General features: G+C 36.3%; 2 protein-coding genes across 2 annotated transcripts in view; one reads left to right on the top strand and one right to left on the bottom strand.

Annotated features, from left to right (window-relative positions):
• The first annotated feature begins 497 nt into the window (after window positions 1-497).
• Window positions 498-13,794, top strand: LOC135619405 (zinc finger CCCH domain-containing protein 15-like). Its single transcript, XM_065121388.1, has 3 exons — window positions 498-1,469; window positions 4,061-4,165; window positions 13,467-13,794. The coding sequence occupies exons 1-2, from the start codon at window positions 567-569 to the stop codon at window positions 4,160-4,162; spliced, it is 1,005 nt and encodes a 334-aa protein (XP_064977460.1). The 5' UTR covers window positions 498-566; the 3' UTR covers window positions 4,163-4,165; window positions 13,467-13,794.
• Window positions 13,795-14,379: 585 nt separating this feature from the next.
• The window catches only part of LOC135619404 (uncharacterized), a 32,246-nt gene continuing 20,316 nt past the window's right edge, over window positions 14,380-26,309 (bottom strand). Inside the window, exons 11-17 of the mRNA XM_065121387.1 lie at window positions 26,012-26,068; window positions 25,717-25,921; window positions 15,332-15,450; window positions 15,188-15,256; window positions 15,012-15,110; window positions 14,695-14,927; window positions 14,380-14,600 (exon numbers count right to left, since the gene is read on the bottom strand). Of these exons, the coding sequence (XP_064977459.1) occupies window positions 14,579-14,600; window positions 14,695-14,927; window positions 15,012-15,110; window positions 15,188-15,256; window positions 15,332-15,450; window positions 25,717-25,921; window positions 26,012-26,068 (804 nt within the window). The 3' untranslated portion in view covers window positions 14,380-14,578. The remainder of the gene's footprint in view (window positions 14,601-14,694; window positions 14,928-15,011; window positions 15,111-15,187; window positions 15,257-15,331; window positions 15,451-25,716; window positions 25,922-26,011; window positions 26,069-26,309) is intronic.

Below are 26,309 nucleotides of genomic sequence, written 5' to 3'. Positions count from 1 at the left end.
ATAATTCTTCTTGATATCTTTAAAGAAGAGATTAACTATATGAATCACGTCTTTTGGTATTTTAAGTGATCTTTTTTATCTTTAATGATATGATTTCTTTTATTTATGACATGAATGCATTGAAATATTTTACACTATTATGTTCTTCTCTTATTCTTTTTTGTTTACAATAATAAAAGGGAGAAAAGTTATGATCGATATAATTTAACAAATTGATATGAAATATTTATGATTTAGAATAATGCATGAAATATTTATGTTTTTTATTATGATGATGTATGTGATGTATTAGATATGATGATTGAAATTACTTTGATTTGAATTCAAGATTTATCTTAATTATAATATTTTGAAGTAAGAATGAATTCTTTACCTTTGTCAATTTTTTGAAAATTATTGTAGAGGGAAAATAATTACAAACATTCGTCCGCTTGGCCTCATTGCCTTTGTCATAAGTGGGTCCCTGCTCTTTTCTTAAATCGGGTAAGGACCCGGAAAGGGATTCCTCCCCAATTCTGCTTCCTGTGTGTTCACGAAAACCCTCGAAACCACCCTCGCCACCAGGAATGGCGGAGCCTGGCGAGGTCTGCAACTTCTTCCGCAAGCCCACCAAGAACAAGAACATTCGCAAGCGCAAAACCACCGGTTCCGATGATGAAGACGGCGCCGCCGATGATGCTCCATCCACCGGCCCCGCCATCGTTAAATCCAGGAAATCGATCGCCGACAACAAGCTCATGTTCTCCTCTTCATCTTCCAAACCCTCCTCCAAGCCCTCCGCGGACAGCGGCGGTCCCGGAGACCCCGACGAGGACGCGGGGGAGCGCGGCTCCGGCGCCCTCTTCCAGTTCGAGTCTTCGAAGGAGATTCAGGTCCAGCACGACAGTCGCGCCACGGCGGTCCTCGAGACGGAGACCGAATTCTCCAAGGACGCCCGGGCCATCCGCGAGCGGGTCCTGAAGCAGGCAGGGGACGTCCTCAAGGGGAAGTCCAAAGCTGGCGGCGGTGACGACAAATTATACAAGGGGATCCACGGGTATACCGACTACAAGGCCGGGTTCCGGCGGGAGCAGACGGTGGCAGGCGAGAAGGCCGGTGGCGCCCACGGCCCGCTACGGGCTTCTGCGCACATCCGGCTGTCGGCGAGGTTCGATTACCAGCCGGACATCTGTAAGGACTATAAGGAGACGGGGTACTGCGGGTACGGAGATTCCTGCAAATTTATGCACGATAGGGGGGATTACAAGCCGGGGTGGCAGCTGGAGAAGGAGTGGGAGGAGGCTGAGAAGGCGAGGAAGAGGGGACTCGCGGCTGGGGGTGGTGGAGGAGACGGGGATGATGGTGATCAAGAGGATGATGATGACGATGATGATTCTTTGCCCTTTGCGTGCTATATATGCAGACAACCGTTTGAGGATCCAGTGGTAACCAAGTGCAAGCACTATTTTTGTGAGCATTGTGCCCTAAAGGTATGAAATATCTTTTTTGCCGTTTATTTTGTTTATTTTGCTTTTTTGGTGGTCCATGAATCCGTCAAGCTTGCTTGGCTCTTATTTGAATTACTCCAAGTTAATTCATTCATTGCATTGTAATTGGTGATATCGCCAAAAATACATTCTCCAACATTCTTTTATACTTATCTTGATGTTGTGCTGGTTCTCATGCTCTTAGTAGTTTTAAGCTATATTTTCTCTCTTTCCAAAAGACAACCCTGCAAAATTTGGCTGTTATTTGGGTTACGTAGTGTGAAGATGGCAATCAGATAGGACCCTTTCTTTTATATTTAGAAGAACTAGTGAATATGTTGGTGGTAATGACAGGAGGCGCTTGAGTGATGCAAGGTGATACTCAAGAGCTTTGATGGGCCTTGGGCAGTGTCTCAGTTCAGGCGCTAGGCCTCACAGCACTCGCCTGGACTGACCCTGGCAACCCAAACCCCTCAAATTTGGTTCAAACTGAGTCTCTTCTCTCTTGCTCTGCAGCCAATACTGACTATTGTTGCTTCCTCTGTCCTCTTCTCCCTCTTTTTTTTTCCTCCCTCTTCCCTCCCATTGCTTCCCTTTCCATCTTCTCTCCCGTTGCGCTTCCCTCTGTCTTCTTCTTCTTCCTTCTGCCTGCTCTTCACAGCTTAATTAATCAATTTAACATGACAGTTCATATTACATCTCAAGTACATCAGTAACTGTAGATGTATTAGAGGAAATATTTTTAAAACTATTGTGGAACTATATGCCGTGGCTTGGGAGTCGGTGTGGCTGGGTCCTATGCTGAGAGTGTAAGGTCGTCCATGTGGAGAGGACGCCGGAGTGAGATCGGATCGGCAGGCTGTGTCCTAGGCTTCCGCTACCCCATCGTAGCCGACCTGAGGTCTGCTTAATCGGCTTCATTCGTGTCGTGATCCTGCACAACAGGTCAACGTTGGGAGGGGGATTCTCGACTCAACCCCTCCGATGTTTTAATCGGTAAGTGGATTTTGTGGTGTCCAAGGTTCTTTTCATTTCCAAATTGTGGGGTTGGTATTTATACTTGTGGAGGCAAGTTGGTCGTACGCTGGTCGTTAATGGCCATCGACCCTTCGTTCGGCGTGGCAATGCAGCACCGACTCATGCAGTCCAGATGGCACGGGTCGGCCTGTATGGTTCCCTGCCATGCGACGCCGACCCGTACGGCTCCGGATGCCGCGGGATCGGTTGTACGCCTTCCTCCACGTCGGCTATGCTATCATGCATTGGGCTGTTCCACATTGGCTCCTTGGTGGATGCCAGCTGTCAATATTGGGTGGGGCCAGATTATTCCCTATCAAATACCATTGAAAAAGATTTATGATGGAAGTTCATTTAGTTAAATGATTCATAAGATCTATTGCTACCATTTGCATGTTCCTTTGACAAAACCACTAAAGGTGGAATATTCTGGGCAAGACAACACCAAGTTCTTATTTTGGAGTATGACATAAAACTCATGTTTTATTTGAAATTTTTTATTTTAATGACAATTTATATTCTTAATTATATTTTTTAATAAAATTTTTTGATGTGAGCACCTTGTGTTGTTTGGGCAAGCACCTAGCTCCTCAGGTAGTATGGGGCCATGGTGCCTTGTAGCTCTTAGTTCTTTTGACAACATTGTGGATTAATTAGTATGTAGTTCTTTTGCCATTTGATAAAACTCTTAGTTCAAGAAAGACTGTTTTGCTAGATCTTTTTGCAACAAATTCAAGTAATAGGATGTGAAGGTTATTTATCTCAAAGTAAGTACTTTGATACTGAAAGATAATGCACAAGTTGCTCATAGTATTTCTAGTCTCGAATCATTAGAGTGGTGTAATGTAGAATTCGTACTTCAAAATTCAAGGACTCTTAAGATTTGATATCATCCATTGTATTAGTTCAAACAATTCAAACAAGGTGACATAAGAATGTTAGGGTGGATAAGATTTGATTTTTTCACTTTGTAGATTTTACTTGTTAGAGTTGACACCTCTTAAAATGTCAGGCAGAGCTATTTCATTTGAATTGTGAAGGATTTGGAAGAAGCACATACTTTGGGATGAAATCTGTGCCTGAGGAGTTAATTGAACTCTTATATTTTGCTAATTGTATATAACTGAAGCAAGACTTCAAAAATTTTCATGCTCTCCCAAAGGAAATATTTAAGTACACTCTTCGAATTATTTGAAATTTTTTGTTCTGCGTCAAGCTAAAGCTATGGGTGAGGTGGAATATTTCTACTATAACAAAATTCTGCATTTCTGGATTATTTTACTTCTTTTCATTTCCTTGGGATATTGGTGGATCAGGCCTTGGCTGTATAAGCATAATAACATGATGTATTATCATCTTTGCTGATTTAATATGTTTTGAATGTATTTTTTTTGGGATTTTGATGACTAATCATGGTAGCTGATTTAATATGGCATAAGCCTGCCATATTTTACTGTTATTAATTGGGTAAGATTCGTGAGTGATTCTTTTCAATCTCTTCATATAATTGCTTAAACCTTAAGCTTTTGGCCATATTTACAATCTAGTAAGGTTTTCTGTGCTTTTCATGTTGACAGCATCATGCAAAGAACAAGAAGTGTTTTGTTTGCAATAAACCAACACTCGGCATCTTTAATACTGCTCGTGAAATACGGAAAAAGATGGTCCAGGAGAAATAAAAGGTACTTTTGGTATTTGATGTGTTTTCCTTTTGGTTTGCTCCCAAATGCAATGGGTTGATGCAATTTTTGATTGTACTGTTTAACCCTCTAATGAAGTGGAATAGCCAGAATACATGCTTTTTTAACTTTATGAACATGGTCTTGAAAAAACATGTATTAGTACATGACTTGAAGGTAAATTGCTGTCAACCCTAAGACATGAGACAAATTTGTATACATATATGTCCAAGAATAGACAAATTGATCTTAGTTCGTCCTAATCATTCATGTTTGTGTGCAAGAGTATTCACCCATAGGTAGTTTTTCTAATTATTTTTTAAATTGAAATTAAATTTTTTATTATTTCTCATCCGATACACTGCAATGTCTCAATGAGTTGGGTTCAACATTTCAACATATTTGTTGACTGTCCAGATAGTTTACTTAGAGATTTCAATGTTGGATGATGGAGCTGGTTACTGAAGGTCTGAAGTTTGTTTAGACAATTATGTGATACCTTTCGTTTGATTGTTTCCCATTGAAATTGTTTGATAGTTATCCATTTGTATCCTTTGTAAATAATAGAGTGCTTTCCTGAGATCATGCAAAAGAAGAGGTTCACATATTTTCCTTGATTAAATTTAGATGCTCACTATCCTATCCTTAATGAAGTATATAAATGCGTAAAGCAAATTGACATCTGTGGCACATTCATCAATTATATTTTTCTGTCTTTTTTGTCATAGTTGGCCAAGAGAGATCATTAGAATTTAGCTGTTAAAATCACAATTCAGTCCATAGTATCACATAGATTAAATGGGATATAGTGACCAAATTACTAACCAATTGATAAATCAGATGCCACAGCGGGCTAGGGTGAATTTGTGAGTCAACTCAGGAAACTCAGTCAGGTGACCATTTCTCCCACACCAAATATCTGGTTGTTTGCCCTTGTTGCTATTGTTTTCGAGTTGTGTCATGTTAGCTGTTGTTGGCCCAAATATCCACTCTACATTCGTTCATCTTGTCCTCTTTTCACCCATCTCCTCTCCTCTCTCTGCGACTACTTTCCTCCCTTCTCTTATCCCCCTTTTCGACTTTCTTTTTTCTCCCTTTCTCCCCTTTCTTTGTAGCCACAAAATGTCATAAAAGCCTGATCACTTTCCTCCAGTTCAATCTCTACTTTATACTCCAGTATTCTTCCTCTCTTCATGACTGTTCTCTTCTATTACTTTTTCCCTATATGATAATGTAAAATGCAAATTTCATGAAAAAAATATTTAGATGTTTTTTTATCGATTCAAGCATCATTGTATTAAAAAATGATGTTGTAAATGGAATAGAAGCATTGGGAAAATTCTTGTAGTTGCCAACAAAAGAGAAATTAAGGAAAATTGATTAAATTGAGGGCGACGATAAGAAGGATGAAGAAATTATGTGAGAAAGGAAAGGAAAGAATATAAAAACATAACAGTTCTTTTGGTTTCAGATCCCAAGGATATAGCATGTCAACAAATTTCTAGATTTTTTTACAAAGTATCATCCCTATTATTTGTGTGAAAAGTCCAAAAGTCGTAATAATAAAATTAATTACATGGTTTGACTGTGTAGAAAACCTCTCATCATGAGACTAAGGAGATATTTATCAAAGAAAAGAAAAAAAAACTTAAAATTACTTGAGTATAAAACTGAGTGGGAAAAACTGGTTATTCAATTATTTCTGATTGATGATTAGATGTGAAAGATGTTTGAGATACAGTTTTCTGATGAATAGTGAGACCACTTTGTATAATCGGTCAATACATTTTATGTCTAAAAGAAGTAAAAAAAATCATGCTTGTTTTAGTGTTAACACTCTGTTAAAAGATAGGATTGACCAGATCAATCATGACTTGGATTGCAATTGCATATTTGTTTTTGGGGTATTTTATTGATTTAACAAGTACCTAAATGTAAATGTTAACATTCATCCAATGTTTGAAAATAATCCAGATTAGACCAAATCTTGTTACCAAGAGATGCAAAACTTTCTTTTGATATTTCTCGTGTGCTTGTGTTTGGTTAGGCTTTCAAAAAAGTATTAGGTCCCTTTTTATCAAGTAGCAATAAATTGTTAGCAGTATATAAACCATGGACTGCTGTACCACCTAAAATGGTATAGTATGGGCGGTATGAATCGGTTCAATCATGGGCCGATATGCAAACCACCCCCGTTTTGGGTGGTCCATTTAAAATATTAAAAAATAGAAAAGTAGTGGACCCCTGCCCAACTCAGCATTAAAAAATAAAAAACAAATTAGGGCTTGCAAACACGAGCCCTCTTCTCGTGTACGATGTTGTTGCCTTCGCCGCCATTATCGTTGCCGCTTCCGTTGCTGTTGTTGCTTCCGCTTCGCCACTATCGCTTTGTCATTGTTGTTGCTTCCTAAGTTCTCTTCTTTTTCTTCCTTCTTCCTCCATCGCTTCCTCTTCTTCCTTATTCTTCTGTTCCTCCGTCGCCCCTTTCTCTTCATCCTCGTTAAGACACCAATACACACCGGCATACCATGTGTTAAGACATTGATATAGACTAGTACGTACCGGTCTGATAGATTGTTGAAACGGGTATGTACTCGGAAAGACAATCCTTGATATAAACTGCATCTGTTTTAAAAGGCATAATGGATTTTCGTTTTTTGGTTGGAGTTGTATGAACCTAGATTATTTATGGATAATAACTGCATCAATCAAGGTCCGCCATACCGTATCGTACCGGAGTTTCGACCCGGGCTCGATACGGTACGGTACGGGTGTACCGACCGGTACACCCGATTTATCCCTCCAAAATACCTGAAAATTAGAAAAAAAAGTTAGGATAGGGTTTTCAAGTTACAAATAAATATAGTAATAGTATAAGTTTAGCAAAATCAATGTAAATTAGGTAAAAATAGTATCACATATCTTTTTCAGGCTTTAAGGTAGTCTTGTTCGAGGTTCGTATTTCAGCCCGTTATAGATTGAAATATCTACAGAAAAATCAGTTGAATTGTTGGACTATTTTGTTACAATATAAACTCTAAAATTCAAATGAAATAAATTATCACATATCTAGATATACCTGATTGTTGTTTTACCACCAAAACGAACGACGGGCTTCCACGGGTGGTGGATCGGGGTCCTCGATCCGATACATATTAATATGATACGTTTGTTGGACCCAATCATGAAATTGATCCTATGACATAGTGTATTGATACACCGTGTGCCATTGATGCATCAATGTGGTGCTGATCGTAGACTAATTGTCATGAATCATATTTGTCCGAGGCAGCTCTTGAGGCATATATTGGTGCTGTTCTGTATAATGTTGTTGCTCAGAGAAGGATGACCAACTATACAAATTTTGATTAAATCATCATTAAAATGACTATTCGCAGTATTTAATAACTTTAATAAAACATAATTAAATTTATTTTATCATAATATATATGTTAAACACATAAAAGAAATATTAAATATGTAATTTTAATTCAATATGATTCAAATTATGATAAAATCATCATTTATCTACACTAATTATACGATTAATATAGCTAATTTTTCATAAATTACTTCTCTTACACTACTATAAGCATGACAAATACCCTAATAGGTATTAAAGACATTGAATTGATATAAAATCGAACAAATTTTGATTAAATCATCATTAAAATGACTAATCGTAGCATTAAATAACTTTAATAAAACTTAATTAAACTTATTTTACTATCATAAATATTATTCATAAATATTATTCATGATGAAACACACTAATCATAATCTTAAATATCTTAATTAATCTCTAATTAAAGAAAACGAATACACACCTCTTGATTAGAAAGTTCTTCCTCTTAATCTTCCCAAATTAGCCTCTATTGAATTCACAAATCGTTGTTTTATAGAGTTTATGAGAGAAACAGAAAGTTTGAGAGAGAGTTTAAGAGAGTATAATGAAATAGGGGAGAGAAGAATGGTTTAAATAGGAGGCGAAAAAGCTCCAACGGTCAAATTGACCGTTGGAACACTGTAGCACTACTACAGTGTGGTAACGGTCGATTTCGACCGTTACCAAGTGGTGCCCGGACGGTAACGGTCGAAATTTCGACCGTTACCGCTCGATTTTGCCCCGTATCGCCCAATACAGGGGTTTTTGGGGCGTACCGCCCGGTAGCAGGCGGTCCGCATACCGAAAACCCATCGGACCGGTACGTACCGCCCGGTACGGGCGGTACGCTTCGGTATGGCAGACCATGGCATCAATATTTCTTGTCCCTTGCATGCCTGACTATCAAAAGTGCATATGCTGAACTCATTTCTGATGTTACTCCTTTTATGATCTTTTATCTTATATTGGGTCCTAGCATTTGTGGGTACCTATCATCATGTTCTGCACAATTTATGTGGTTGTCATCTAATTTGGTGCTAGTTCATTGTGTTATGGACTTCAAATCCATACCTTTGTTTATGTAGGAAAAAGTTAAGAGTTTAGTTTGATTTAAGTTATGGACGATTGTTTCTTTTTTCCTCCCAACATTTTTGTTCAATCATTCTTATGAATTCAGTGTGTGGCCCTTGGGAATTTTATACTTGACAGAGGTTGTCATTCTGTAGAGCCATTTTTGCCAAATAAGCTTGCTTGAGCACTATGATTATATATATATGTATATATATACATGTATATGTATATATATGTATGTATATGTATATATATACATGTATGTATATGTATATACATACATATATATATATACATGTGTATATATATATATATATATATATATGTATGTATGTATGTATGTATGTATGTATGTATGCTCTAACTTGGCTTAATTAACAAGAGAATGGGTCAAAAACACACAAGAAAAATAAGTTTGTTTGATCTCCATTGGCTTGTGTAACTAGTGGACATCTATGGTCTCTCCCTTTGGTCCAATATGTAAAAAATCCTAAGATCAAGAAATATGTTAATAACAATCAAAGCCTAGGTTCGGGTTTGGCTCACCTGGGTTTAATAAATTTGAATTACTTGGTTCAGTCGCACCAACTAAGGTCTCCCACACCTTTGTGTGTGTGAAAGAGAAACCCTATGCTGCCACTGTTCATCGTACACTATTGACTGCTCTCTTCCTCCATACGTCGGCGACTTTAGCCTACCTTCGCCCTATGCACCACTATAGCTTCATTTAGAGGCCAACTAGATTTCCATCCCTTCAATGTTTGTTGTTTAGACAGTTTTAAACAAATGATTGAAGCTATTGGAAGATATGATCTTAAATTTAAACCTTCAAGCTATCATGAGTTGAGAGTTCCATCACTAAAAAGAAGTTGAGAGTCTCATTATTGAAAAAAAAGTTGGATTATATAAATGATTTGTTGAAGAGTCATAAGGATGTATGAGTAGAACATGGTTGCTCTATTATGTTAGATACATGAACCAGTTGGAGAGAAAGGAGCATAATCAATTTTATGATTAGTTCTTTAAAAACCATGTATGTGAAATTGATAGATTTATCTTCCTTCATGAAATCTAAAAAAAAATATATATGAGTTACTTGACAAGTTTATAAAAGAAATTGGAGAGAAAAATATGGAACATGTAATTATAGATAATGGAAGCAATCATGTCTTAGCTAGTAAGATTTTTCCTTTAAATGTTTTAAATTTTTTAATTTCTCCAATTTAAATTAAAGCAATTATGTTTTATCAAATTAGTGGTATAAGGAGAGATAAAGGAAAACCTAAAAAGATTTTAATAGAAACTATAAATAAAGATTTAAGTATTCTGAATTTAACTAAACATATGACTTTTTACAGATCTTAGTTGCAGCAAAAGATCTATGTAATTGACCCCACATAGCTGCGACTCATAGCGTTGTTGTTGTTTTTTACATAAATTACGGAAGCATAACGGTCGTATTTATGTTGGACTCCATGTGCAATACATTAAATTATCTAATGTTAGAGGATATTGAAAAAATTATAGGCATTAAAAAGACTTTGAGGAAGGTGATTTTGTTGCTGGGTTTATGTATGATCTCACTAGAGCACTAAACATGAAGAGATTATTTATAAGTAATAAAAAATTGGTAAGATATGATGTCATACGATTTGCCACTTCATTTTTGACATTGTAAAGTGTGCATAGACAAAAGCACAACCTTAGAAATATGTTTACCTCGACGAGAAGTGGGTGACAAGTAAATGGATAAAAGATGTAAACAGTAAGGAACAAGTGATATCATCTTGGTATCATCCTTTTGGAATCATATGGTTTATTAAAAATTATAGGCTCTCTTGTTAGAGTTTTTCGACTTGTAGATAATGAGAAAAAACTGACAATGGGATATATAGATATATATATATATATGTATATATATATATATGTATATATATATAGAGCCAAGGAAACACTCTAAAAATCTTCTGGTTGGAGCGAGGAAAAAGTATATGTACATCTAAATAAAAGATGAGAATGCTGTCTTCATCATTCACTACATGTTGTGGGTATTATTTAAATCCAAAATTCTTTTATAAGTCTATTGAGCTTGATGCACAAGTTTTATCATATAAAATTTTAAACTATTATTGTTAATAGTTATGTATAAATCTGCAGCTGAATGGTAGAGTTTATTTAGAAATTCCACACCAAACTTGTATTAATTAGGTATAAAGATTCTGAATTCCGCACCAAACTTCTAGTAATTAGCTATAAAAATTTTGAGTTTGACTTGTAGTGTCATAGGTTATGACTGAAATTTAAGTGTCTTTGAGAAGGTAAGTATATAAGAATAAAGAATATTTTAGATATTGATGCATTTAATTATATTTTTAATTTGTATGACATAACAGATTCATAGAAAGAAAAGAAATTAGTTAGAGCATCAACGGCTACATAATCTTGTTTACATAAAGTATAATCAAGCACTTAGGCTTGTTATTTGCGAGATAGCATTGGTCCCATTATGTTAATGATATTGATAAACGAATGAAAGAAATGAGTGGTAACTTGCAAATCCCAATAATGATTTTGTTTTAGATGATGATAGTTTGACATGGGGAGATATAGCAAGAGTTTTAAATGTTGGAGAAATGAGAACATACATAAGACAACTCGCGAGAACAAATTTCAATGCAAAAGCCTTAATTTCACGGCCTGCAAATGTCGAAGAGGAAACTTATTTTAATGAAGATGAATATGAAGTTCAGGGATACAAATCAGTTGAAGAGGAGGATGAAGTGGATTTTGATCATCATTAATGTTAATATTGTTTTGGTTGTCATATTTGTTATTAAATTTGGACAATGTAATTTGGTATCTTAAATGAATACAATTTGATGGATCATTTTTATTTTAGTGATCGTATTTCTCAATAATTATATCTTTTTAACTTTTAATATTTGTGAGTGTCTCGCTTCGTTGGGGTGAGCAGCTAACACCTTGGGTGTTTTGGCACCTTGTGCCTAGCGTCTTCCTCTTCCATAACTACATTACTCTTTCGAGCAGATTTCCCATTCAGCAAAATTCTTTGCACCCATTTTTTAGTCTCCAATACCTGCCTTATGGAGATATTGGATGGTGAGTTCTAGGAATTGTAATTCTTTGTTATTTCTTCACTTTGACCAGCTACATCGTGCTAGCTGACGACTACATCCTGATGTTCCTGCATGAGAACATTGATGCTAGATGTCATTTCTCTCTTGTTATTTGGCCTCAAAAGTATTGTTCACAAAATCTTGTACCAAAACATCTCTGAGGGAGGAAGCATGTGCCAGCATGGATGGGAAAATAAGTACTGGTATAACACTTATTCAGACAAATTAAGATTCATATAGTTGGATGATCTCTTTCTGGCTGTGATTAACAAATGTGATATTAATTTAAGCAACTTCATCTTTTCTTCTCACCTAGTTGGCACTTGGGCTAAGCGAGGTGAGCACCGAGCACCTTAAAGTATGTCAAGCAAGGTGCTTTTGCTTGGGCACCACCTAGGAGAGCGCAAAAGCTAGGTGTTGGGTGTCTGAGGAGTTCATCCTAAGTGCAACAAGCCAACTTGTTGTGCAAGCTGATTTGATGAGCCAAGCCCGACTCAAACCTGAGCTTGGCTCCTTCTGCAATTCAATTTAAGATAGATTGACGAGCCAAACCCAACTCGAACCTAAGCCAGACCAGAGCTTAGTCTTCTACAAAGTGAGCCTGATTTAAGATGGATTGATGAGCCAAACTTAACTCGGACATTAGCCAGATCCAAGTGGAACTAATCAAGTACATTGAGTTTTGTTAATATCCCCCATCTCCCGACCTAGAGCCGAGTCAAACTAGGCCTTGATTTGGCTGCATAACAGTGTGCCCCATCTCGCCTCCTGCCGTGTGCGCACCCAAGCAGAACGGTTTCTCTACCCTAATCCCCTTATTTGCTTCTCCAGCTGCCCCTTCTCCATCACCAGTGACTTGGCCACCTCCTTTGCATCGCTCTCCTCTGCCATGCTCCCCACTCCACTTGACAGCACTCTCCATCACGCTCTCCCTCTCTGCCTACATCTTCTCCTTTCAGCAACTATAACTTGGATATTTTGTTGTCAGAATTGTTGTGATAACTAATGACTCTTTGATCGTTTTTTTTCCTTCTTTGGATTTGTATAAGCTGCAGCTGAAGAAACATATCTGAAATCTGAATGAACACAGCCAAAGATCTATTTTTTGTATAAAAGTTGTGGTATTGGATTGGTAAATTGAAAATTTTTATATTTCTAATGGTGCCTTTATCCTCAATTATTTTTTTATAATTTTTATATTAGTGAGCACCTCTCGGGGTATTTTTTTGGTATTTCTAATGCTCTACAATTAGGGTAATTCAACTATTAAAACTCCTAAAGCTTACCAAGTTTTCTCCACTTTGTCAAATGGAGGATTTTAGATTCAGAAGGCAGTATTTAGAGCTTCTGACTCGGTGCCATTGGCATCTGGAATATGTGGTCTCCCATAGTTAGTCATTTTTGTAAACTATTTACTGCAAGAGCTAGATTCAGTGTGTTTGTACTTCTCTAAATTTGTCTACTATCCGTAGCAGTTCATTACCTTGTTCAAGTCGGAGCTTCCACTGATCGATGATCATTAAACATGTTACTGCTGAAAGAGAAAAAAAAAAACTGAATGCCGCCGATGAAAATGCTTGGAGTGAAATCCTTATTTATACAAAAGTTTCTTAATTTTCTTTTCCAGCTTTCAAGTTCTCTTTCTGTTGAAGACAATCTTCTGCATTATTTTGTTGATTTACCTGACTGGTCCCTACAATGGGATGTGCAGCAATTCATACGAGGACACAATGAAGAAGCCGATTTTGGAAGATGCAACTCAATTCGGGCTTCGGAAGTTGAAGGTATTTTGGAGCTCGATGCTTCTTCCCCAAGAAACTATGTAGATAGTGAGGAACAGTGTAATTTGGCATTAGTGGAGGATGGAGCATGAGCTGCAATTAAGACTCGCCTGTCCGTGGTGCATCTGTAACTTTGCATGATTCCATGCAATCTTTGTGTACTTGTGATTCATTAGGGCTGAAACAGCTGGTGTAAGTTGATTTTAATTACTTGTCAAGTAAGTTGATATATCATCGGACACGATTCTCAACCCTCTACCAACTAGAGCGAGCAGTTCATTTCGGAAAGCATGCACAAATTATTCTTTTTTTTCTTAAAAAAAATACTAAATAATTCTTTTTTCTTAAAAAAAAATACTGACTAGCAAGCAAAGGATGCGCAAATTATTCATTCTTATTTCTTAAAAGAAAATACTAACTAGCAAAGCATGCACAAATAGATTTATCCTTATTTGGAAAAGCTTTTTAAATTTGTGAGTGATGCTCTCGTTCGTGCATGCACAAACACGCGCACACGTGTACATGCGCCCACACGCTCGCACGCACGCACAGCAACATCAAATTTCAAAACGTTCAACCGTAAGAATTTTCCCCGTCAGATGGTAACAATACATATTATCAAACACAACAACATCAGATTTCAAAACAACTACCTAAGAACTTTCCTCGTCATATGGTAAAGATACATGCCTATACACATGCACAGACAACACGCACACATCAGTGCATGCACGCACACAGCAACATCAAATTTCAACACATCAACCCTAATTTGCCACTGCAAGAATTTTCCTAGTCATATGGTAAAAACACATTCCTTCCGACTTCACATGAATACTAAAATTGAATGGTAACACTTGGTATGACTAGATTGTCGAGTAAGCTACATCGATGTACAATTAAATCGTGTGAATATTTTGACATATGGTACTGTCAAGACTGACAATACAACGCAAATCAATAGTGAAATGAATGAAACAAAGGTCTTGACAAAAAAAATTAAAAGATACCATCCTGCATTCCGCTGATACTCCATCAGACGTCAAGCCTGAATAACCCTATAACTGAAGTTGAGAAATGTCATATTTAATTGCTCTTAATTTCAACATTTCTGAACATCAGCGAGCAATGAAAACAAATGGCCGAATTAACTATGACCTCTTGACCACTGCCATGGCAAAATGTGGGTGGTGAGTGAACTCAAATGAGACCCTGAGGGATGGGTCATCAGCACCGACTTGGTTTATGACATTTAAAGCTATCCGGTTGTGCTCTGCGACTTGCTCAAGTTGCTGCAGCTCTAGCATCCTGTTGGGATCACCAGCAAAACTTCCCTTTAGTGATGATGTGATCCTCTGGGCTTCTCGAAAGTAGTTGTGTTTCACAACACCCTGGAATGCATAAATATGCACCCATTACAGCGACCAAGAGAAAATTAATTAAAATAAACATCCTCACAAGCTTTAAACACTCACAGATATGCGTGCATGAACTGTCGACTCTTTGAAAAGGTAGTAGGAAACATGGTCGGGAACATGAGCCTTCTGTAGGAGATCAAAGTGCTGACTGAATCTCTGATTAGAGGATGTGTAACAATGATTAGTTTCCAATTTCACAAAATTATTCTGTAGAATATAGCATAAATGGGTACCTCCTCTTCACCATTGAAAGGACTCCGCATCTGGAAGGCCTTAGATTCATTATGCAGAGCTGCCAGCATCTATGATAGCAGAGAATAATAAACAGTTTTCAGAATCCATTTCATATCTTCTAAATATTTGAGAGAAAAGCTCACCATGGCCAACCCTTCGCAGAGGCAAATGTAGCAGTGGATTAATAAACTAGAGGATGACAAAGAACCATCTCTTGCTGGATCCTTGGCATGATCCTTTTTTTTTTTCCCTCTTCTTTGGGCTGATTGGTCAAACACAAACATCACGTTGAAATCCAATATAAAGATACCCGAGTAATCAATTTTGGTTAATTGACAAAATTCACATTAGACTCATTTGTACACAAACATTTGCACACTTTGAGCAGTTGTTAGGCCCATTTAAATGTGGTATGTTATACAAAATAACATCAATATGTATCTTTAAAAAACTGAAATAATCTAAAAAGCTCAACAAGAACTCTAATATAACCAACTCTGTAATCAAAGTGATCCAAAGGTTTGAAGTGGGTGAGTTGTGGAGTTGTCACTTCCAAAAAGGTAGTATCTATAATCATATTTAACCATCCGATGCAAGTTACCCATTACCTATGGTGTTAAATAAAAGTGGGAATGTCTTGTTGAAAGAACTTGGAAAAACATACTCCTGAAAGGTTTCTTCCATTAAAAGTAAATACAAGTAAATGGTTTGCAGGAAAGAAAAGAGAAGTAGTTCTAGTCTTCTCTTGTTTTTGGGAGTAAAAGAAACTTAAATTTATTGATTTTTGGAAAGATGAGTTAATAAAATAATGCAAAGTATGGTTTGGAAAACCATTTCACTTTCCAGAGAATAAAGGAAAAAAGAAAAGCTAAAATTTCCTAGGAAGTTAGAGACAACTTCCAATTCTAATGGTAGGGAGGAGAAAAGGAAGTTGAACCTTATATTGACATCATTTATTATAGATAGGACACTGAAATGTCCAGAGACTTTCACATGGCTGATAAGAAGAAATATAATGTTATTATTCAAAGTTTTTATAATTATAGTCCGCAATTTTTAATATATATTGGCTTGATATAGGTTATGCCTTGGATCTGTATATCAATTCGGTATAATCTTACCACTGATGATAACCTCTTACTGACACTTTGGATTGTCATCACTTGACTAGAATCAAGCACCTCAAATGTGAGTGAGATCACTCGTGAGCTAAATGAAATTAATGAATCATTATACCAAGTAATCTAACACAGTAGGTGTGAACAGTTGACTTAAGTTACTTTAGGGGCATTTACTTCAAGGGGCTTATGGCATCTTTAGCAAGAACACTGACATTGACTACCGAAATAGCATCGATCTTAGTAACACAATTAACAAGTACAGTTTGTGCTTCATTCGGCTCTAATCAGAACTATAAAGTAACCTAATTTACAGCTGATTAGCAACTATGATATGGAGGATCACCATCTCACTTGAAGAAAAGAGTAAATTGCATCATAGACCACATTATCCAATGATTAAATGTAACAGTCCACATTCTCATTGTTTCTCATTGTTACACACCAAAGTTTGCATATGATTATCGTTGAAACACCATGAGAAGTTGGTGTAGATTCACTTTAATATGCATCTACGATTATGCAGCCATGAGCTAGATAAACAAACAGAGCACAAAACAGATACATTTACTCTAAGAGTTTTGCATGATTCAATATGAAGATAAATAAGTACACACAGGAGAGAAACAATGAGAATGTAGATAACATCAATGAGCAATAAGTCTGTTCGGATGAAGAAACATCTCCATCAAACATATGATAATGAGAAGAAAATGTGTTTATACCAATGACAGCGGCTAGGACCAGGGATCTTACATTCTCAGTAAGTAGGCATAGAGGTGACGTGTGGACTGAGGAACAGTATTTCACTACCAATCAACATGATCATGAAACACATGGATTCACCCCATTGGTTTATGGACAGAAAGACCAGGACAAAAGGAAGACAGTGATATCGGGGAGTTGAGATAAGGAATTCCAAGTATTTATGGTTTCTACCAACACAATTCTCATGACTAGTATATCATGGAATGTGTTGGTTCTTTTCCTCAAAATCTGATACATCATATGGCTGAAAATGTTAATACAGTGATAACAGTCAAGAGTCTATAGTTGGAGCAACTGTACTTACCATAGTCATACTTTGACTCAACAACCTACTACAATAGCTTTGTGATGACAATACCACTACTACATCAGATGCATACTGTCAATTAATATCAGACCAGATGCAGTGGCAGCATTCTCTGGCATGGATTCTTGAATGTATAATATTGACTTAGAACTACCGTCCTTTGAATCATCCGTTTGGTGGTCATGGATTATTTACAATGTATGACATTTCATTTTTGGTCATATGTTCATAATACATGAATCATATGTTCATTCATCGGTCTAGTTCTCTGCCAAACTGATCATATTGGTCAGTATCAGCCCATACTGACACATGATATGGGTAGACATTCATATTGTACCAAACCGTTTGAGTACTAGTATACATACGTAACTGAGATATAATCCTTGTTGTAAATGATCAAGAAAAAGAATTAGGCTTGGAGTAGTGTAGTCCAATCCACACTTGGTGGAAGAATAAAGAGGCCTACATATATTGTATTGAAGTTCTAAAATATGATGACCTCCAATAAGTTAATCAAATCCCCAATCCAGGATAACAAAAACAAATTGTTTATACAAAGTAGGTTATGTTCTAAGCAAGGTTCTCAATTTTGAGTATCGAACTTGTGTTGGTCTGTATGGGTAAGACCCGTTCGACGTATCTATACAAGGCATGCTGGAACATCAAGTGGTACAAATAAGGGGAAGAGGAGGGAGGGGAGGATGACGTGGAAGAGAAATAGAAGAGGAGGACAAAGAGGAGAAATAGAAGAGGAGGAGGTGAAGAAGAGAATGGGAGGATGCAACAAAAGGAAGAGGAAAGTAGGCAGCGAAGATGTAGAGGACAAGGAGGCAGTGAATGATGGAGAAGAAGACATGGCAAGGGTGACAAAGAAGGATGAATATAGATTCAGTAAGGCTTGGGGCGGCATGAGAGTGGGCAGATGATGCAAGGAGAATGGTGCACGAGAGAGAGGTGCATGCAGTTTCTTTAAGTCATCGTGCTTGTATTCTTAGCAAAAAAATCAAGTAGATGGGAGATAGAAGAAACCATCTTTGGTTCTTATAGATGATGTTGCTCTTAATAATAAAGAAACCCTTAACGCTCGTCTCTGGAAAATTTTCCACTAAAATTAGAGATAGCTTAAGAGGTCAATGCCTATTTAAAACCACTATCAAGACACCAAAATTCACACGAAAAAAGAGTATCCAGAAAGCAAAGATCCTTTGAGCCCATTAAGAGGCATACACCAATTATTATCCAATGTAATTGTAGAACTAAGTCCAACAACTCCACTAGCTTTAGCAGCATATCCAGGAAGTTGGCCCAACTCCTTGGCCATCTGATCACAGTTCCAACTTCCAAGATCGTTGCTGGGATATGATTGTCCAAGGATAACGTGTACGAAATCATAGAGAATCAAAATCGGTCAATAAAATGTTTTAGAAGTAAACAAAAAGTTTAGAAGTTATAAAAGTTAGTAAAACATGAAAACTACAAATTAAAATTAGTGAAAATCAAAATATTATATGCTAAAAGATTTTTTCATCTTCATATTTCATAAAATATTTATCTTCTCAAGAAAAACAATGAAACCGCAATATAAAAAATAAAAATATTGTATAAGAATAACATGAAAAGTATAAGTGAATCATTATCGTAAATAATAAAAGTTTATTCGAAAATTAATAATAACACTAAAAATAAAAAATATCATAATAAATAAGTATTATATATCATACAAAAGATTTTAAAAGTTTCAATTTACAGAACTGAAGATAATTGAAGATCACAATTCAGCCTTGTGTTGCTCTAAACATTATGCAAGTGTAGATTAATGCAGAAGCAGATAAAGAAAGAAAAAGTTCAGGACTAAATCGTAAGCCTATCGCATCTTCATTGTCCTTGTATTATCCCTATTTAATGCAGAAGCAGATAAACAAAGAAAAAGTTCAGGACTAAATTGTAAGCCTATCGCATCTTCATTGTCCTTGTAGTATCCCTATTTTCTTGAAAGGTCGAGGTCTATTCTCTGTTGTTCACTTTTCTCACTCCGTTCTCTCTATTATTTTATGTGACAGTAGATGACAATTATTGCAACTAAGGTATGCAATTTCGAATGGTACCGCCTGGTACAAGCGGTATGTACCGGTCCGACGGCATACCGGTACGCGGACCGCCCGCTACCGGGCGGAACATTTAAAAGCACCCCGTATCGGACGATACGGGGTAATATCGGGCGGCAACGATCGAAATTTCAACCGTTACCGCTCGGCACAACTCGGTAACGATCGAAATCGACCGTTACCGCACTGTAATAGTGCTACAATGCTCCAACGGTCAAATTGACCGTTGAAGCCCTTTCTCATAGTATTTAAACCCTTCTTCTCCCCTATTTCACTCCATTACATTTTCATTCTCTTTTAAACTATCTCAAACTCTTTTTTCTCACATTTGTGCTTTCCTACACTCTACAAAACAACGATTTGTGAATTTAATCGAGGATAATTTGGGAAGATTAAGAGGAAGAACTTTCTAATTAAGAGGTATGTATTCCCTTTCTTTAATTAGAGAGTAATTAAAATCTTTAATATTATGATTAGTGTGTTTAATATTGATTAATTCGAAATTAGATACTTAATAGGTCAAATATTTATATTTCATGCATATTAAATATTGAAAAATATTTATGATAGTAAAATAAGTTTAATTAGGTTTTATTAAAGTTATTGAATGCTGCGATTAGTCATTTTAATGATGATTTAATCAAAATTTGTTGGATTTTATGTCAATTCAATGTGTTTAATACCTATTAGAGTATTTGCCAGGTTTATAGTGTTGAAAGAGAAGTAATTAGTAAAAAATTAACTATGTTAATCATATAATTAGTGTATCTAATGATGATTTTATCATAATTTGAATCATATTGGATCAAAATTACATATCTAATTTTTTTTTATGTGTTTGACATTATATGATGGTAAAATAAGTTTAATTAAATTTTATTAAAGTTATTTAATGCTGTAATTAATCATTTTAATGATGATTTAATCAAAATTTGATCGATTTTATGTCAATTCAATGTGTTTGATACTTAAGGTGTTTGTCATGTTTATAATGTTGAAAGAGAAGTAATTAGTGAAAAATTAACTATGTTAATCAGGTGATATGTGTATCTAATGATGATTTTATCATAATTTGAACAATATTGGATCAAAATTATGTATTTAATGCTTCTTTTATATATGTAACATATTTATGATAATAAAATATGATTAGTTATGTTTTAATAAAATTATTTAATGCTGTGATTATTGATTTTTTATCAATATTTGGTCAATTCAATATGTTTATACTTTATAGTTTATTTGATTTAAATTTGATAGGATTATGACACCAAAAGAACAACCACATGATGATGCATAGGTTCATACCCGAAAGATAGATAGGAACCGTTATCATTGGCAATGTATTTATTATAGATACATTGGCAAGGGTGGAGGAATAACACGGGTGAAAATGCATTTGGCTGACGGATATCCTGATGTTGCAAAATGCAAGAAGATTCCGACGGAGATACGTAAATTATTTCAAAGCAAACTACAACAAGCAAAGGAAGATACATTAAAACAAAGGCAAGAGTTGAGGAAGAATATTATAGAGCTACACAGGAACCGATTTATGATCAGTATGAGGGTTGCGGCGATCAAGTCAACCCGGATGTCATACCTGAGATTCGTGCATGGCAGTGGAGCATCAGTATACGATCGATGAAGCAATGAGGCATCAACGACCTGACTCACAGTTGGAGCATGGCAGTGGTAGTGGAATCCAAAGGTCGACCAGCATGAGGCAACCAACTGCTCCTTCTCAGTTAGGCCGAACTAGTAGCATGAGGTATGGTGGACTCCGTGGTTTTATGAAAGGTCTTGGCAGGTGGTCTGCACCATATATTGTTGATATTGATCCGCAAGCCTATCCCCCATAAACAACAAAACAAACACGGATTGACGATGCATACACAAAAGAAAAAAAACGGGATATTAGGAAGATAATCTCAAAATGGTTCAACTTCCACAGGATCCCAACCAACACAGCCCAAGATCCGTATTATCAGAGCATGGTCTCTTCTATTCAAAAGTCTAGCACAGGGATCTAACCTCCAACACCGAAGGAGATTTACGACGTGTACTTAGATGAAGAGGTGGCAGAACTAAAGGATTTGATCAAATCTTTCAAAAGACAATGGGACGAATATGGGGTGACACTGATGTGTGACAGCTGGATAGGACCAACAAGAATGAGTATCATCAACTTTCTTGTTTATTGCAACAAAAGAGTGGTGTTTCATAAGTCCGTTAATGCTTCTGAAAAGATCCAAGATGCAAACTACATTGAGAGCTTGATTGACACTATAGTAGAGGAGATTGGACCACAATATGTTGTCCAAATAATAACCGACAATGGAGCGAATTTCAGAAAGGCCGATTTGCAATTGATGGAATAAAGAAAAACTTTGTTTTGGACTCCATGTGCAGCTCATTGCATAAATCTAATGCTGAAGGATATTGGTGAGTTGGATCCGGTCAAGAATTGTGTAGCTCGAACACAATTAATTACAAAGTTTATATTTAATCATCATTGGGTCCACGCTTTAATGCAAAAGTATGTAAACGGTGAGATATTCCAACCTGGAATTACTCGGTTTGCTACCAATTTTATTACATTAAAGTCATTACAGCAAAAAAGGCATGGTTTGAAGGAAATGGTCACCTCACAAGAGTGGTCTGAATCCAGATATTCGAGATTAAGCGATGGAACGAAGATAGAAAAGTCCATTCTTTCCTCTAGATTTTGGGAGACTACGATAGAAATTATAAAAGGTGTGGAACCACTTTATATTGTCCTCCGTAAGGTCGATATGAACAAGCATCCTCAGATGTCGTATCTTAAATATATACTGATTTCAGTAAGAGAGAAGGTCAGGAAAGCATTCAAAGATGATTTTAAGGCCGACCAATACGTACGGATCATTGATCGTTAGACCGAAGTTCATATGGATCAAGATATCCATAATGCAAGTAAATTCATATTCAAAATAATTTAATTTATTATTTTTAGATAATAAAAAAATATACTAACAAAATTATGTCTGGCAGCGTATTATCTAAACCCGACAATTCAATATCGATATGCTCTCGGAACGCAAAATGATTTACTAACGATACTATGAAATGTTATATATCGGCTCTTGCCAAACACTACTGATGCAGCCGATACTCTTATGGAGGGTCGATTATTTCGAGAAACAGTTGGTTCATTCTCCGACGTTGTAGCTGTATCGTGTCGTTACACTGTGGATCCTGATGAGGAAAAGTTACACATATTTATTATCAATTATATTTAATGTTAATTATTTGTTATGCTAATAAAATCTTATTTATATCTTTTTTGCAATCGAGTAGTGGCTACAATTTGGAAGGGATGCACCACATTTAAGGAAGGTTGTCGTTCGTGTACTTTTATAAACAACATCTAGTGGTTGCGAACGTAATTGGTCATCGTTTGTATTGATTCACATAAAGGTCCGTAATAAACTCTCCTACAGACGATTAGAGAAACTAGTATATGTCCATTATAACATACGACTAAGATTGCGATGTGCTGAGTTGGAGAAAGAGCCAAAGGAACCAGATATTGATCCCATTGACCTCCAATTCTACAACGAAGATTCAAAGCCAATGTTAGATTGGGTTGAAGTAGCAGAGAACCAAGAGGATCCTCTACTTGATGAGGAGGGAGATCCTCAACGTCCTTCACGTTTTATCACTGAGACAATAGAATAAGAAGAAGCACAACCCCAACAGATAAAAAATCCCCCTCGATCGTGGCAGGAGTCAAACAACATCGAGTCAAACTACTCGAGGAACTACAGACACCTAACGGTCATAGTCATCCACCCAGCATGCAAAGGCAAAGGGGAAGGCAGTAGCATCAATTGCATCGTTGGAAAGAATCGAGTCGGGCGATGAGACACCTTCACAATCACATTCAGCAACTCGCTTGTCCAAAGATATGACAGCAACACAGACAGTAGTGCCTTGACGGATGATGGTGGTGATGCCGGGCAGTCATTGGTCTCGTCTACACAACTTGAGGGTGGTGCATGGACTAAGGAGCAATATTTTACACATGCCACCCAAGATTCAGATCATGGAACTCGACAAGGTACTGCTCAAGTTTATGCACGGAAAGGGGAAGGGGAAGGGGAAGGTAGTGGATGAATTTGAGTAGATGCGACAAAGCCTACATGATATAGACACAGAAAAAAGCTCATCGTATTCACAGCCATCGTATTATAGAGAATCATATGGGCAACAACAGTATTGTGATAGTTGGTCATCCTTCTCTAAGCAACAGTATGATACAGAGCTGCAAATCAGTAGCAAAAGTAAAAACTTTGACATTCACCAATATATGCCTCAAGAGTTGCCTCGGACAAATATGATTCATGACGATCAGCCTACGATCAGCACCACATTGATGCATTAATGGCATACGGTGTATCAATACACTATGTCATGGGATCAATTTCATGATTGGGTCCAACAAACATATCATATTGATATGCAGATGTATAGGATCGAGGACCTCGATCCACCACCCGTGGAGGCCCGTCATTCGTTTTGGTAGTAGAATCAACAATCAAGTATATCTACATATGTGATTATTTAATTCATTTGAATTTTAGAGCTCATATTGTAACAAAATAGTCTGACAATTCAAATGATTTTTCGGTAGATATTTCAATATTTACATAAAGATAATCCGTAATGGACTGAAATATGAACCTTGCACAAGATATTCTTCAAAACCCGAAAAAGATATGTGATACTATTCTTACCTAATTTATATTGATTTTGCTAGACTTATGCAATTACTATATTTATTTCTAACTTAAAAATCCTATCCTAACTTTTTTTTAATTTCAAGTATTTTCGGAAGGTTTTACACCTAAATTAGGTGTACCGCTCGGTATGCCCTAGCGTATCGCTCGGTACACGATACCGTACCATACCGAGCCAACCTCGAAACACCGGTACGGTACGGTATTGCATACCTTGATTGCAACAATGTCAGTGATAATAATTGTCTCTCAATAACCTTTCTCTCAATTATTGCTTCATTTGGCTTCTCTTTCCTTCTCCTTCACCTCCTACTTCTTTTTCTTGTAAGGCTATGAATTCAACCAAAATTGACCAAAACCAACTAGCTCTAGTTGAAATCATGTATTGGAAATCGACTGATACCTTAAATTATGCATCTAATACATGAAGTGACAATGATCTAGAAAATGGAATAATTACTGAGAACTCCATAATAACAAAGAAATCAATATTTTGTGAGTAGAATCAAAACTCATGTTGTTTGCAATTTATCATGGATGGGGTTGTAATGATAGGAGTCTAGGAGAACCTAAGAAATCACAATGAAATTACCAACTTGATAAGGATTCTAGAAGGAAAGATTGTTTTGTCAACTTGCCATCCAATAAACTCAGGCCAACAACAAAAAGAGACAAGAGCTGGAGAGATTGCTTAAGCTGATGAAGCTAGAGATTCTGCATAATTATTAGTCTTTGGTGACTAGAATTTAGATACATGAGGTACCAAAATACCTTTCAAAAGTAACCTAAGAATTTTGAGCATACCATGCCTTCTTACTATTGGGGCCACTTAGATTTCTTGATCACTGTTTGGCACTTTGATCATATGATCACTGTACAGAACTTTGATTATATGATCAAAGTACACACTTCTTTAAAAAGCTAAACTTTGCTAGGGAGACAAACCTAGCAAAATCTACTAACGTATTTGTTCATGGCACCATCCATATTTACTGATACCATGCAAATCAAAGCAATAACTAATGTACTTGAGAACACCATCAAAGTTATAGAGAAATAAAAGATGGTTTAAAATTTAAATAAGTCCACCTAAGACCTAAAAGATAAAGAAAACACTAAGACAAAAGCATGTAAGCCATGTTCCCATCCATTCCCATCCAAGTACAGCATATCACGTCAAGGAATTTCTGCTGGTTATTTGACATAATATATTGACCTAATCGGAATATAGGATAGATTATTTGATCTTCTTGCCCATGCAATACAACGTATTCCAGATGCAATGAGCTCCAATTTGGATAAAATGGAGGAACATCCAAAAAGATATAATTTATAAAATTAAAAGATCAAACAATTTACATTCGAGGTAAGAAAATAAGTGCCATTTTGATAAAGATTCAGGCCAGCTATCACAAGAATGTCATTCAAAAGTTAGATAAGACTTACATGTTTCACTATTGATGGCTATCCGCATCTGCATCTTCTCCATAAGCCTCATTAGAACAACATACATATACCAATAGACCATGCAGTATTCATTAGGAGAATATAGCTCCAATTCAAAACCCAACGTAAGAAACCGAGAAGCAATCCAGTAAGTATGCTCATCCGTCCATATAAGGAGACGTCTTGAGACTTTCATGCACATATTCTGTACAACAATTTGAAATCTACTGAAATGTGGATAAGACAGTATGATCAAATAAAAGAAAATTCAAGAAATACTATAAACACAATCTACCTCATCAACCATGACATTCAACCTGTCTCCAAACTCTCTTTTGAAGGCCATCTCCAACTGTGGAACAAAATCCATCAAGTCAGTGATTTTTCCCCTATGCATGTGAACTAAACAAAAACATACATAAATACAATATGCATCTTTGTCTAATAAATACTTACTTGAAATGAAAGATATCTACATGAGAAAGAGTCTGCTACTAAACTGATCAATAGTATAAGAACCTTGAAGCAACTAATGAGGTAACATGAGGTAAGTTTTTTACATGAAAACCTTTGCTATTAGAACATTAAGGCCT

Source organism: Musa acuminata, chromosome BXJ2-8, assembly GCF_036884655.1.
Source record: "Musa acuminata AAA Group cultivar baxijiao chromosome BXJ2-8, Cavendish_Baxijiao_AAA, whole genome shotgun sequence".
In the NCBI taxonomy this organism is placed as follows: Eukaryota; Viridiplantae; Streptophyta; class Magnoliopsida; order Zingiberales; family Musaceae; genus Musa; species Musa acuminata.
This window is presented reverse-complemented; position numbering and strand designations above follow the sequence as displayed.

Bases quoted from the DNA above. Each gene is read 5' to 3' on its own strand.
- LOC135619405 (XM_065121388.1), top strand. From the start codon at position 567: ATGGCGGAGCCTGGCGAGGTCTGCAACTTCTTCCGCAAGCCCACCAAG. The intron at 1,470-4,060 runs GTATGAAATATC...TCATGTTGACAG, and splicing joins GTGAGCATTGTGCCCTAAAG to CATCATGCAAAGAACAAGAA.